Source organism: Thalia democratica, chromosome 9, assembly GCF_965202585.1.
Source record: "Thalia democratica chromosome 9, ktThaDemo2.hap1.1, whole genome shotgun sequence".
NCBI lineage: Eukaryota > Metazoa > Chordata > Thaliacea > Salpida > Salpidae > Thalia > Thalia democratica.
The window spans coordinates 16570326-16582927 of record NC_139173.1 but is presented as its reverse complement, the minus strand read 5'-3'; the positions used below and the strand labels follow the sequence as shown (position 1 = coordinate 16582927).

General features: G+C 22.4%; 1 protein-coding gene across 1 annotated transcript; it reads right to left on the bottom strand.

Annotated features, from left to right (window-relative positions):
• Positions 1–629: 629 nt before the first annotated feature.
• LOC145844482 (tubulin polymerization-promoting protein family member 2-like) lies at positions 630–3344 on the bottom strand. The gene is made up of 5 exons (XM_082951883.1): positions 3237–3344; positions 2418–2491; positions 2191–2323; positions 1070–1166; positions 630–825 (listed from the first exon to the last, which is right to left on the bottom strand). Exons 1-5 carry the CDS (start codon positions 3333–3335, stop codon positions 743–745), a joined length of 486 nt encoding a protein of 161 aa, XP_082808009.1. The 5' UTR covers positions 3336–3344; the 3' UTR covers positions 630–742.
• Positions 3345–12602: the final 9258 nt, after the last annotated feature.

Below are 12602 nucleotides of genomic sequence, written 5' to 3'. Positions count from 1 at the left end.
TATTTTTTTCTTCCAGATATAAAAGACATTTAGAAACTAGTATTATAACAATTCTATTTTTTAAAGCTTGATTTCTTCAGTTTTAGGCTTGTTAGTACTTTTTAAAACTTTCTAATAACTAGACTGGTTATAAGTACTCAGGCTGGAAAGTGGGCTCCTTGATATAAATAGCGGAAGAAATTAATTTATGTTTTGTATGTTAAACTTTTTAAGCGCTATCTATATTGCTTTTTAACATTTTTAATCAGACTTTTAAATCAAATGCATTTAAGTATGCTATATGTATTTATAAAACTTACAAGTTTATAAAAAGTCTTTTACTACTTACAGACAAAGTATGTTTTTAACAAATTCAGTTAGTTTTTTGCTGTTTTGAATTAGTTTACGTAACTGTATATTTTTATCGGAAATATTAGGTTTTGAATTAGTTTACGTAACTGCATATTTTTGTCGGAACTATTACGAGTTTCTAAAAATTGTACATGTAAAAGATAATTTAGATTTTCGTTACAAAATTTAATTAAATAAGAGAGTATAAAATATTTGAAACTCCTTAAACAAAAATAAGATAAACAAAAAATGCTTAAATTTTAGTTTAAATTCCTGTGAATATTAATAATAAATTTTGAAATAACAAAAGTTTATTTTTCTGTTTTTAACTATATGTTTTCTACTTAAAATTAAACTAAATTACAATAAATACATATTTAGACTGATTTAATTGAAAGTTTGATAAGTCTTCTTATTTTTTTTCATATGTTCCTTCTCCTTTGTAGTTGCCAACATACCCAGAATTTTCACTCCTGTTAACTCTTCCTTCAATACCTGTTGAATTTTCATCGAAAATGTAAATAAGGAATATTTATAGTGTTTCTAGTAACGGTTAATATTTATTACTATAAAAGAAATACAAACCAACGTTTAAAAGAGTATAAAACTATAATGTGCTTATGTAAACATGCTTAATTAAAAAAATATATATAGAATTTAATTTATTTCCAAAATTTTTGAATATATTGAAATATGTTAATTTAAGTTTATGTATACATTAGAAAAAAGTTACAAATACCTTTTCCCTTTCCTTTTTGGTCAAATCTTTCTTTGTGGCTACCAGTGTACTTTGAAGTGTCTGTCATTTTTGCAACGTTTCCCGTTTTTGATATTTTCTGTTAAAGTATAACATTTAATATTTAACTTTTTAGTACTACATATATTGCTTTAATAAAGATGTTTTTGAATGAATATTGTCTTAGATTTTTGTACAATATAAAATTAAAAAAATTAAATACTTGTAACTAAGATGTATAAAACAAGTTTGATTTTTTTTTTGTATTATTAAAAATTTTTGAAGTAGTTTGAAATACTAAATGGTTAAAAATTTAAAGTTTGTTAACTATTATAACAACTCTAGTATATAAATCAAAATCAATGCTACCAGACTACTTAAACATAAAATCTATTTAAAATAATAAAGTTTTTGACATTAAAATATTATTAAAACTAAAAGCTTATATGATTTGCTCGTATTAAAAAATGAAACTAATAATAAAACAACAATTGTATTGCTTAAAAAACATTCATTTAAAATTCTTCTTAGTGACAGAACTAAAACAAAAAGTGTAGTTTCAGCTTACTTTAAATTTGCTTTTATAACAATAGTTAAATCATTAATTTCAATAAGAACTAACAGTAATTTAACTCAACCTATTTTTTTGCTTGTAATAATAATAAAAAAATGTAATAAATAATACTAAAAAATATTATATATAAAAACTTTGTTTAATTTTAAATCGAACTCTTTTTTTTTATTGGAATAATATTGTGCTATGAATATTCTTTTAGAGCTTTCTTTTTAAGTTAATTTAAGTTTTAGCTAAACATTATTTAACTTAGAAGTCCAAAAATTTTTAATCCATAGCATTATAATATGCATTTAAAAACAATTATTAAACTCTACTACACTTTAAATAAAAGCCAAAATATACTTTTAATATTATTAATAAATAAAAATTAAACTTGCTCTTGAATTGAAAAAAATTGCATAGTTTAAGTTAAAAAAAAAAATAAAAACAATAAATTATTGGATAACATTATTAATAAGCCTATTTAATTTTACTATTCTATCTACAAATACTAAAAATTCAAGAAGAAAGTTTTTAGGTAAATCATTTAGCTAGAAAAAAAACATACGGTTCCAGCTGTAGTTGGTTCTTTATTTAGAAGTTTATCGTATAAGACATCTGGTTCAGATTGCTTTTTGGCAGCTAATGCTGTTATAACTTGCTGAAACTCGTTAAAACTCATCTTACTTCCTTTCTTTATTCTTAAAAATTTATCATTTTTTAGGAAAGAAAACCATGTTAGGTTTTAAATAATAGCTAGACTTAGTTTAGTAGTTAACAAAGTAAACAACTTACTTTTTTGCAAACTCCATGTCGATGTCTGTTTGAGTAATTTTTTTCCAGCCTAAAATTTTGCAGTCTTTGCATAGCTAAAAACGTATTTAAGTTTCATTGTTGTAAAAATTTTACATTAATTCCAGTCTATATAGAAAACAATATTGTGTAAATTGGTTAATAACGATATTTAAGAAATGCTTCCAAAAAATTATATATAAAACGCTTTCAAAGTATTCAAAAATTAAAATGAACTTTAAAGAGTTCGACACGTTTAATCCTAAGATTCACTTAAAGCATATATATAAACTTAATTTATATAAAACTTGCTTATTCGAACAAAACGGTTATTTTATAATAATCAAAAATTTTGACTTAATTTTTTATAAAAAAAAAAAAATCAAACTATACCACCAAATAAAAGATATTCTTTAAAAAAAATCAAAGCTTTGTTTTAAATATATTTTCTACATGTACTAAATTGTAATTACAGTGGCATTATTAGTAGTTATTTTGTTGTAAAGGTAGACAAACTGAAATTGTATACATTGAATAAAACATTTTTTTTCATTTGTCTAAAATGGTAAATATCTATTTTTGTAATGGTAGATGTTCAAAGTATGATAATTACTTTGTGCGAATAGATAATTAAGAACAAGTAATACTGCAAAAGAACTTAAACTCCATATGCGATTTAAAATTTAAAGCTTGGTAAAGTTGCTATTTGTGCAGTTTATTTTATAAAAGTTTGTATAAATAATTTGTAAACATTTTCAATCGTATGAAAATAGTTTTGACTTTTAGTTACAGTATTTTCAACTATGTAAAAAATGAATTAACCTTTGAAAAGTTTTTTCCAGTCATTGCCGAAGCTTTAGAATCTCCATACTTCATAAACTTTGTAAACGTTATTTTAACTTCTTCTAAGTTTGAAACCATTTTTTCAAATTTAAGTCTGTAAAAAGTTTTGTTGAGTAAAAACCATAGCAAAAGTTTAATTATCTAAAATAATACTTTTATAAATTTTTTTGATACTATTTTAGTCGAAAATAATTTCAAATTTTTTTTTGAGTATTTATACATTAGTTCAACTTTACTTTTATTTAATGTTAAATTAGCTGTTATTGTATGTCAATATTTTAGATAAAGTAAAGCAGTATTTGAAAGCATCGGGGTAAAAGTACGCATTACTTATAGATCAGAAAAAGTAGGGAAATATTTCTCTTTAAAAGATTCAATAAGTAGCTTGTATCAAAGTTGTCTCGTCTATAAATTTACGTGTCCAGGTGATCTGAACAACCAGTACATTGGTGAGACAGAAAGACAACTTTTCGTCAGAATTAAAGAACATGTGACTCCAACCAACAGTGCGGTGTTTAAACATATCGAAAATTGTGTATTTTGTACTAATTGTAAAAATATTTATAATTGTTTCAAAGTTATTAAAACGTGCACTTCGTATAATGAATTATTATCTTCAGAAGCTTTACTAATTAAAAAATTGCAGCCAAATTTGAATAATCAGCTTGGTCCTGATAAAGGATCAAGAGTAACTATTAATGTTTTTAAATAATCCATTTTGTCTTAATTGTTTATAAAAATCCATTTTTGTTAACTACTTGTCGTTTTAATTAGTTGTGTTTTTTACAAAAAATATTTTTGTTTTCTACAAATTCAAGTATTTTTAGTTAACAATTTAAGTATGTTGTTTAAAAAAGTTTCAAGTTATGGTAATTCAAATAAAATAAAAATAAAAATTCAAGAACACAATGATGAAACTAACTAAAAAGCTTTTATATACATTTTATTATAATAGAAGCCATTATGAAATGCTTAAAATTATAAAAAATTAAAATGAATTCCGTTGATATCTTAGTAATTCATTAAAACTAGATAACAGTTTAATATGAGCTAAAAGTTAACTCAAATAGATCTAAATTTATATCTATACTTTAACTTGTACTAAAACAAATAAATGCTTACTAAAAAAAAATATTACTCGTTAAGAATTTACCAAACATTTTTTTAAAACCATTTTTATTTTATTTTACTACTTTCAAATTATAAAAATGTACATGTTAAACGACTGCAGTAAGTTTCCAGTGTATACTTACTTAGCAACACAAATGTTTGATTAAAAGAGAAAATGATAAATACGGTTTAAATACGACAAGACATAAAAGTTGTTTACCAAGCACTTGACTTTTACTTTGTGTTCACTAGACAAAACATTGTTTCCATAGTTTTAATGTAAACACACTTGTAAATAAGAGACAGAAACTTCCTTTAAATAAGTAGCTGATTGTAGTTTACTTTAAGATAGTTAACTATAAAGTTTAACAAAACCATTAAATTACTTACAAAGTTTAGCTTTTCGTAAAACTATAAATTTTAAAGACTACTACTAAATCTTTACTATGTACATAAAACTTTTATCTGTCATTTCTAACAAAAAGAAGAAGTTAAGTTCGTTGTAACTTACAAAAACTCATACAAATTAAAAAAATACTTTTTATAGTTAATTTTACATATATTAATCTCATTTTAAGTTAATTCTTTTGTACTAAATCAGTCACCTGCCGCCTACATAGCTGAATTAATAAAAGTAAGTTTAACACTTTGTTTTTTCTTAAAATTGTCAATTAAATTTTAATTTAAGTTATAAATTTTACTTTTAGTCTTTTAAAATGATTAAAGTTGCTTACTTTTAAGTATTAAAAGTATATTTACAGAAATAGTTTTCATGTTAGGTCGAGATAACCTCTATTTTCTTCTATACTATATGTAGCTAAAAAGTACAAATTAAAAAAACTGAATATTACTTACTATTTTTTTGAAAATAAAATTAAGTTTGACTTGAACATGTCAAATATAGTTGTTTCTTTTCTTATCCTTTCTCTTTCTATCTTATTTTTTAAAATATTTGGTTGTAGAAATTTATAGGTTGATTTAACCTTTTTGTAAATATTTATACAGAAAAAATATTTTTCATGAATAAAAAACTGTTTATTTTACATTATAAAGTTAAATTTATGTATGAATCAATCACAACTAAGCCTAATTTACAGTACTTTAAATCCTAAATTTAAAGCTACTTATGAGCACTTTCATTTGCTGTATAACTATTTATTTTGAACCGAGTTCAACATGCGTAACTTCGAGGTACGTGGGTGTAGTAAAATTAAATTTATGCGTATGGAAATTACAACTCCTCTGCTAAAAGTAATCTCTAAAGCATGTATACAAATATTATGAAAATAGTAACAATAATAGTAATAGTAACCTGATAATTAAAAAATAAAAACCGAAAAAAGGGAATATTTATCATTTAAATTTCATTCTGTAGAGTTATGTTGTTCGTTGTATCGTATTTTATTTCCAGCTAGTTTTTTACAGATCGATCAATATCTAATCAAAAACAAAGAGAACAACGAGTTATTTTTAACTTTGAAATTCAAAATATATTTACTGCTCAGCAAGCTAAACATTATTGAAATTTAATTAGCAATGATGATTAGTACAGTAGTTTTTAGTCGGTAACTGATTTAAAAAATAAATAGTTGGTTTAGGTAAGAGTTAACAGAATTTATTAAAACGAAAATTAAATTCAGATACAAAATGATATGAAAATTATATCTTATTTTATAGTAATTTTTTTAAATATTAACAAACACTTAAAAAAAAGTCTAAGTGTTAAACGTAAGATTTTGTCTCTTATAATGACCATAATGCATTAGTATAACTTTGCATATACTTTTTTAGACTTAGTATTGATACCACTATTGTAGTAGTTTTCCACACGTAAAATAACAATATTCTAATTTTTTTTAGATATTAAGATTTAATATACTTTTAAATATATACATATTAATCAAAAAAAATTTTATGCTAATTTTCCGTTAATAACGAAAAGAAGTTCTTGATTTGCATTTTCATAAGTATAGATTTTATAAGTTAGTTTCAAGCAAAAACTTCTACTATTAGTTGAAAAGTTTCAGTAAATAAAATAAACAAATAATACAATACGTTTAATTCCAAGTGTAACTTTTTCTTATGATAACATTTGTTTTAATTGCCATACACAAAGTTAAAAAAAAATGTAACAACTCAACTTATCCTGCAACTTAAAGATGATTTAAAATTCAATAAAAACATGATTAAAACTTTTTTTTTTGTTATTCCGATTTCCATTAATTTTTCAATACTGACTTTATAGAAATATAATTTTTTTTTATTTAGACAATAGCAACGACGTTTCACGCCTAAGGAATCTTCAGGCCTGCAAAATAAAAATAAGACGATGGATAACTAGATAAAATAGTGCAAAACAGTATAAGCACATTAAAATTATAAATCATTATTTCAATATAACATTACTACTAAAAAATTAAAAAAAAAAAACAATAATAAATAATAAAAATTAAATTAAAAATTAAGAGTAAAAATTTTAAATAGTAGTTTTCATACTTACAAATATTGATATGTTTACTCCTTACGAATACTCCTTGCATATATTTTATAGAAATAGAAAAAAAAAGCTTGGTTGTTTTTTGTATAGAAAACACAAAGAAATTTAAACTATTTTTTGATAAGTAACAAGTTTCGGTAATTTTTCAAAAGTCATGTTTCAAAATTTTAAAGTTTAAATTTGAGTAAAATTCAATATAGTTTAATAATTTTGTTAGGTTAAGAAAGCAAATTGTTTTAGGCACGTATATATTTTTTATTTTATAAGCTTTTTTTGTTTATAAGCATTAGGAAAACAAATAAATTTTCTGTTTTAATTTGAATCTTTTTATATACTGTTGTACGTTTGGTTGTTTGAAGAAGTAATCAGATATCTATACTTTTAAAAGGATAACAAATATACTGTTTTTTTTTTAATGATTCTGTGTTTTTTATATACTACAACAGTTCTTAAGTATCTTAAAATTCTGTAGAGAAAAAAAAATGTTCAAAAATTTTGTATAAAATTGTGTATAGTTTAATGCTGAACTTTAATAAAAAAACATAATACTTTTCATGTTTTATAAAAAAAAGTTCTTAAACAGTTTCGACCTTTCCTATTTAACCTTTTTGAACTAACCTACATTTGGTAAAGTAGATACTTCAATAGCTTATCGTTAGAAAGTTTCTAAAACAAGTTTAATATTTCTAACTAAGAATTTTTTGTTTTTATAAATACAATGTTGAAGCAGTAATGAATAAAAATAAACTAAAAAAAAAATACGTTATTTAAAGTCGGGTTTTTTGAATTTTAATTTGTTAAAGATACTGATTTTTAGAAACACTTATGAAAAAAGGGAAGTAACTTTATAATACAATTACAGTACTTATTCTGTATACTTTTTGAATTAGAAAAATCATAAGCATACTAATGCAAATCAATACGTTAAAACGATCTACTTCTTCAATTATACTAGGAGAACCGATAGCTAGTTGTTTACAATCATGTTTAAAAGTGTCTTTTAGTAAAGTTGATTGCATTTCACTGATTTTAATTAGAAGTAACTTTGAAAAAGAAATACTTTGAAATTTTTAAAGTTTAGTTATTACATTTTAAAACTTTAATGTTGTAACATATAAAACTAACACAAAAATATATTATAACTCTTTTTACTATCAAATGTTAAGTTTGAAAATTTGAGATGTCATCAACATTTAAAATTTTGCGCATAGTTTAAAATTTTATCAAATGTACTATACATATCACTTAAAAATGTTCTTAGTTTGAAAGTTGATTTTTATATTGTTTTTAGTTAGCTTAAAAAAGACTCTAGTGTTTATTAAAACAGTATCATATCAACTCTTAAGTATAAACCCATTTTAAACTTTTTTTTGCGTTTTTTTTAATCAGGTATTAAATAAACTAAGATAAAAAACATGTGCATTTAATCAAGCTTAAGAAATATTTTTTGGTTAGTTTACAAAAATTCATAATTTAAAAAGTAATATTATACATATCTTTTTTTAATTTTCAAATAAAGTATATTTAAGGAAAACGTCTAAAACACTGAAATATATAGTCTAATAAGATAAATACTAGGAAAAAGTTATTATTTTCTGTGAATATTTCTGTTAAAAGTATTATTTCTATAAGCTCTCTTTACGTTTTATTTATATCCATTATCCATGGTAAACACTTCATAAAAGTATAAAGATGCTCCTTAATGTTTCAAAGCAGCTAATGTGTCGACCAGTAGTACTATTTTATGTTTATTTCAAAGCACACATGACTTTAAAGCTTTATTAATTTTTATAAACATTGTGTAAAACTAAGAAATGATATTTTAAACCATAAATTTTTTTATGCTTAATTTTTCTTTAGTTTAGTTTTACTTATTTCAAAAACTTATAACACCTTTCATTTATTTATTTTTTTTTTAGAATCATTTTAACAACTAATGGTCTCTTGTAGTTTGATATAAGAGTGAAACATTGTTATGGTGTATAATCTGTGGGAACAAAATATAGTTCGTCTCCTTAAAGATATTAAAGTTGAGAACCTTAATATTGTTTAATATAAAGTAAATTACAATATCATAAAAATAGTGTCTAAGTTTTTGTATTTATTTTCGACTGTCGTTTAAGCTATACTACGAATTTTAAAGCTAAAATTTACAGAAAAACTTGAAAGGAAATATTTAGGTTTATTATGACTTATATTTCTGAATTCTTTATTCTGTTGATATATTATTTAAGTTGTATTTTAATTGAGAAAAGTATTTAAGCTACTTAATAAAACTTAAAATTAGCTATTGTTTATAAGCTTTAGTTATTTTGATTAAAATCGAAGACAACTTTTATAAATTTGAACAATACATATGCTTTTTTGAACTGCTAAGATAATCATAAAAGTTTTAATTAAAAAAAAATAAATACTTTATTTATTATATTTTATTTTATACTTCATTACAAGCTCCTAAAACATTTAGTATAACTGTTTTTTATATGAAACTAATTTTTGTTCAGGCAAAAATTTTCCAGCAATCACTAAAAAGTATGGATTATAATTTTATCTTTTAAATCTTAAATATGGTTAAAAAGAACTATTTTAAGTTTGTAATCAATAACATTATAGTTACATATATGCCCCTTTTAATTGTATATAAAATTATCCGAGTTTGAATTTTGCGTCTGTGAAAAAAAAGATGATAGCAAACAAAACATGCACTTAAAATTTTCGTGGAAATCCTCTCGATTTACACATTTACTTAACATAGAAGAAGTTGTATATATTATGTTAAATAACTTTTTTAATGTAAAGCAATTTAAAAAAATTATTAAAATGTAGCAAGTTTATATTAAATTAAAACAAAAAAATTAAAGATTGCAAAACAACGAGGTTTTAATAATAAATAATTTCACTTTTTATGAATAATAGTAAACTGTTATAAATTCTAGTAGTTAAAAAGAAATTATTATTAATTAAATTTTACACTAAAAGCTATATATTAGTCGTGTAAAATTTATTTAATACAAACATTTAGGTTTGATAATATAAAATATTTTACCGATAATTTACAACACCCTTTATATCAAAACTTAAGATTTAGTAATTAATTTGTAATAAATAATTTCCAAAAATATGGGTTGTTAAAATATTCAAAGCAGTAAAAAAAAGGTTTTTACTTAGTTTTAAATAAAATAAAAAGTATTTACAAAATAAAGATCTTGTTTATAAAAAAAAACAATTATTAGTCAAAATTAAACATTTGAAATGTTAGAGAAAAATAGTTTAAGAATTGTTGATTAAAATGATTTATAGCATATATGTTCAAACTTGATTCAAAACTTAAAAAAAATACAGGAAGTTAGTTTATATACATAATAATGTAACGTACATTATAAATATAGTTTACTTAGAAAAATAGAGCATTAAATATTTGTTATCAAATAAAAGCTAGATTTTATTATAGTAAAACAACTATTTATTTACGTTTAAAATATGTACAAACTTGTTAAAATAGATGTTTACTTTTTTAAAGCTAAGAGTAAATGTTTGACCATTTTTGAGTTTTGACTTCAATTACAAATAAAAGTTAAAAAATATTTAATTCAAATTGTTCTAGATACATAAAACTAACTTTTTTTACGTGACTGTTTATAATTTAAAGAATTTCATGACATATAATAATACTAATGAGAGTATTTAACATTATAAGTATAAAACCCATCTTTAAAATTATGAGAAATATAGTCGACGCTCAATATATGGTCAATTGACAATGGAAATGGTCTGAAAAATGACCTTTTGGTCATCGAGCTACACATCGCTCATTAACTCTAACTATTTTGAGCCAATCAATTATTGAAAGTATTAAAAAATTACCAATATTAAATTTATATAAATTCTAAAACTTGTCTTCTAAAGTTTTTTTACAACCTGAAACATTTAGATTTTAGTCTGATACTATAACTTTGGGTATTGTTTAGTTGATCTTAAAATCTATTTTTAATAATTTATTATTTTATTTCACTTCAAACTTTCATTGCATTTGACTAAAGTTTAGTACTAAAGTAATTATTAACAAAAACACTAAACGGTTCTACTAAATAGAGTTGATATAAACTATTAATTTTAAATATATTAGAATATGTAGTACAAATATTTTTTATTTTAATTTTTCTAGTGTATTTACCTTAATAAATTTAGGCTGCGTTACCTTCGTCTCCTTTGAAGAGGTATAAGCTATGGTTTGTAAAACTAAACTTTTTTATTAACACTAAATAACAAACATTAATTTATTACATATTATAAAATTCTTAAGAATATAAAAACTTTAAAAAAGGGGATACTTATATAAATTAAAAAAGTATTATAAAGGCTTTAACCGGTGACTTTTTTTTGTGCTGTTTAATTATGTTTAGCTAACATACTTCTAATTTAAACAAAAATTTGACCGTAAAGTGACTTAAAATATACTAGAATTTATTATAAAAAGATAGTTACAATATGATAATTCTATACAGTTTATAGTTATTATGCTTTATAAATGCTAATTATAAAGAATGGTCTAAATAGAACGTGGTATGATTGACCTTTAAAAAAAACTGGTGTAGTATCTTTTAATTTGGTTCATAAACTTAGTTATTCTGCTTCGAAACCAAAAACTTAAAAGCGAAATTATTTTTTAATGTTTTTTAGAGCCTTAAAAAAAGTATCTATAGTTCTAAACAGGGGCGACGCGTGGGGTGGACCGCTGGAGCTGTTGTTTCACATAGTCAATAAAAAGAGAATTTACGAAGTATTTTAGGTTTTTGCTTTGCTCATCAAATTTACTTAATAAATTTGTTTTATTCTCAAATTATTACATTCAACATTAAAGTTTTCGATAAGTCGGATCTGCAAGCTCAATCTACATACAATTTTTTTAGTAGCTTAGTGTTGGAGCTGCATGAAGTTCATCACCAGTGTAGTGACGAGTTGAACTCAAGAAGGGGCAATTCGAGCAGGGGCAACTCGAGCAGGACCAGTAGTTTTTATTTTATAAAAAAGTATTGATAACTATTAGGAAATTGTAATATTTAGCACTAAATATATAGTTTTATACTTAATTCGATTTTTTAGCAAACAAATATTTTGTTACATTAACGAACTAATTTAGTTGTAATAAAGAAAGGTTTTGAAGTTGTTCAAAACAAAAGTTTAAAGTGTGTGATTTTTTTATTTTTTTTTTGCATTCCCTAACAAGAATACAACGCGACGCAACGTCAATGGTTCTTAATGTAGCTTAATGAATATTAGGCCCTACAAAAACATATCTTATCCACGATTTATTTATTTTTTAAACTATTTAGAAGTTTAAACATAATTTTAAGTAAAAAAGTAATAATTCGTTTCCGCTCAATCTTAAAAATATTCTTCTGTAACTATTTGCAATGAAAGAGAATATTATATTTATTTTATACCACTAAACTAAAAAGTGCCATCAAACATCTTAGTTATATCTAGTTTCTAGAAATTAAAAATATTGACTTGTTTTAAAGTAAAACTGAATTTTTTGTTTTGCGCATAAAATTTAAACTAATAAAACTACGAGAATTATATTTAAATAAATTGAACATAATTTGGATAAAATTTTAATTTTATGATCAACTTAAACAAGTTAGATAGTTAAAAAAAAGCTATTGTATTTATACAGTTATACACAGTTTAAAAAAAGTGCGGCAAGAAAATTTTGTGTTTATGAATCACTTGTTTTT

What these genes read in the sequence shown, in the direction of transcription:
- LOC145844482 (XM_082951883.1), bottom strand. Translation starts at nt 3,335, where the DNA reads ATGGTTTCAAACTTAGAAGAAGTTAAAATAACGTTTACAAAGTTTATG. An exon ending in GACATGGAGTTTGCAAAAAA is followed by an intron (nt 2,324 to 2,417) that starts GTAAGTTGTTTA and finishes TAAATTTTTAAG; the next exon opens with AATAAAGAAAGGAAGTAAGA. An exon ending in AACCAACTACAGCTGGAACC is followed by an intron (nt 1,167 to 2,190) that starts GTATGTTTTTTT and finishes ATACTTTAACAG; the next exon opens with AAAATATCAAAAACGGGAAA.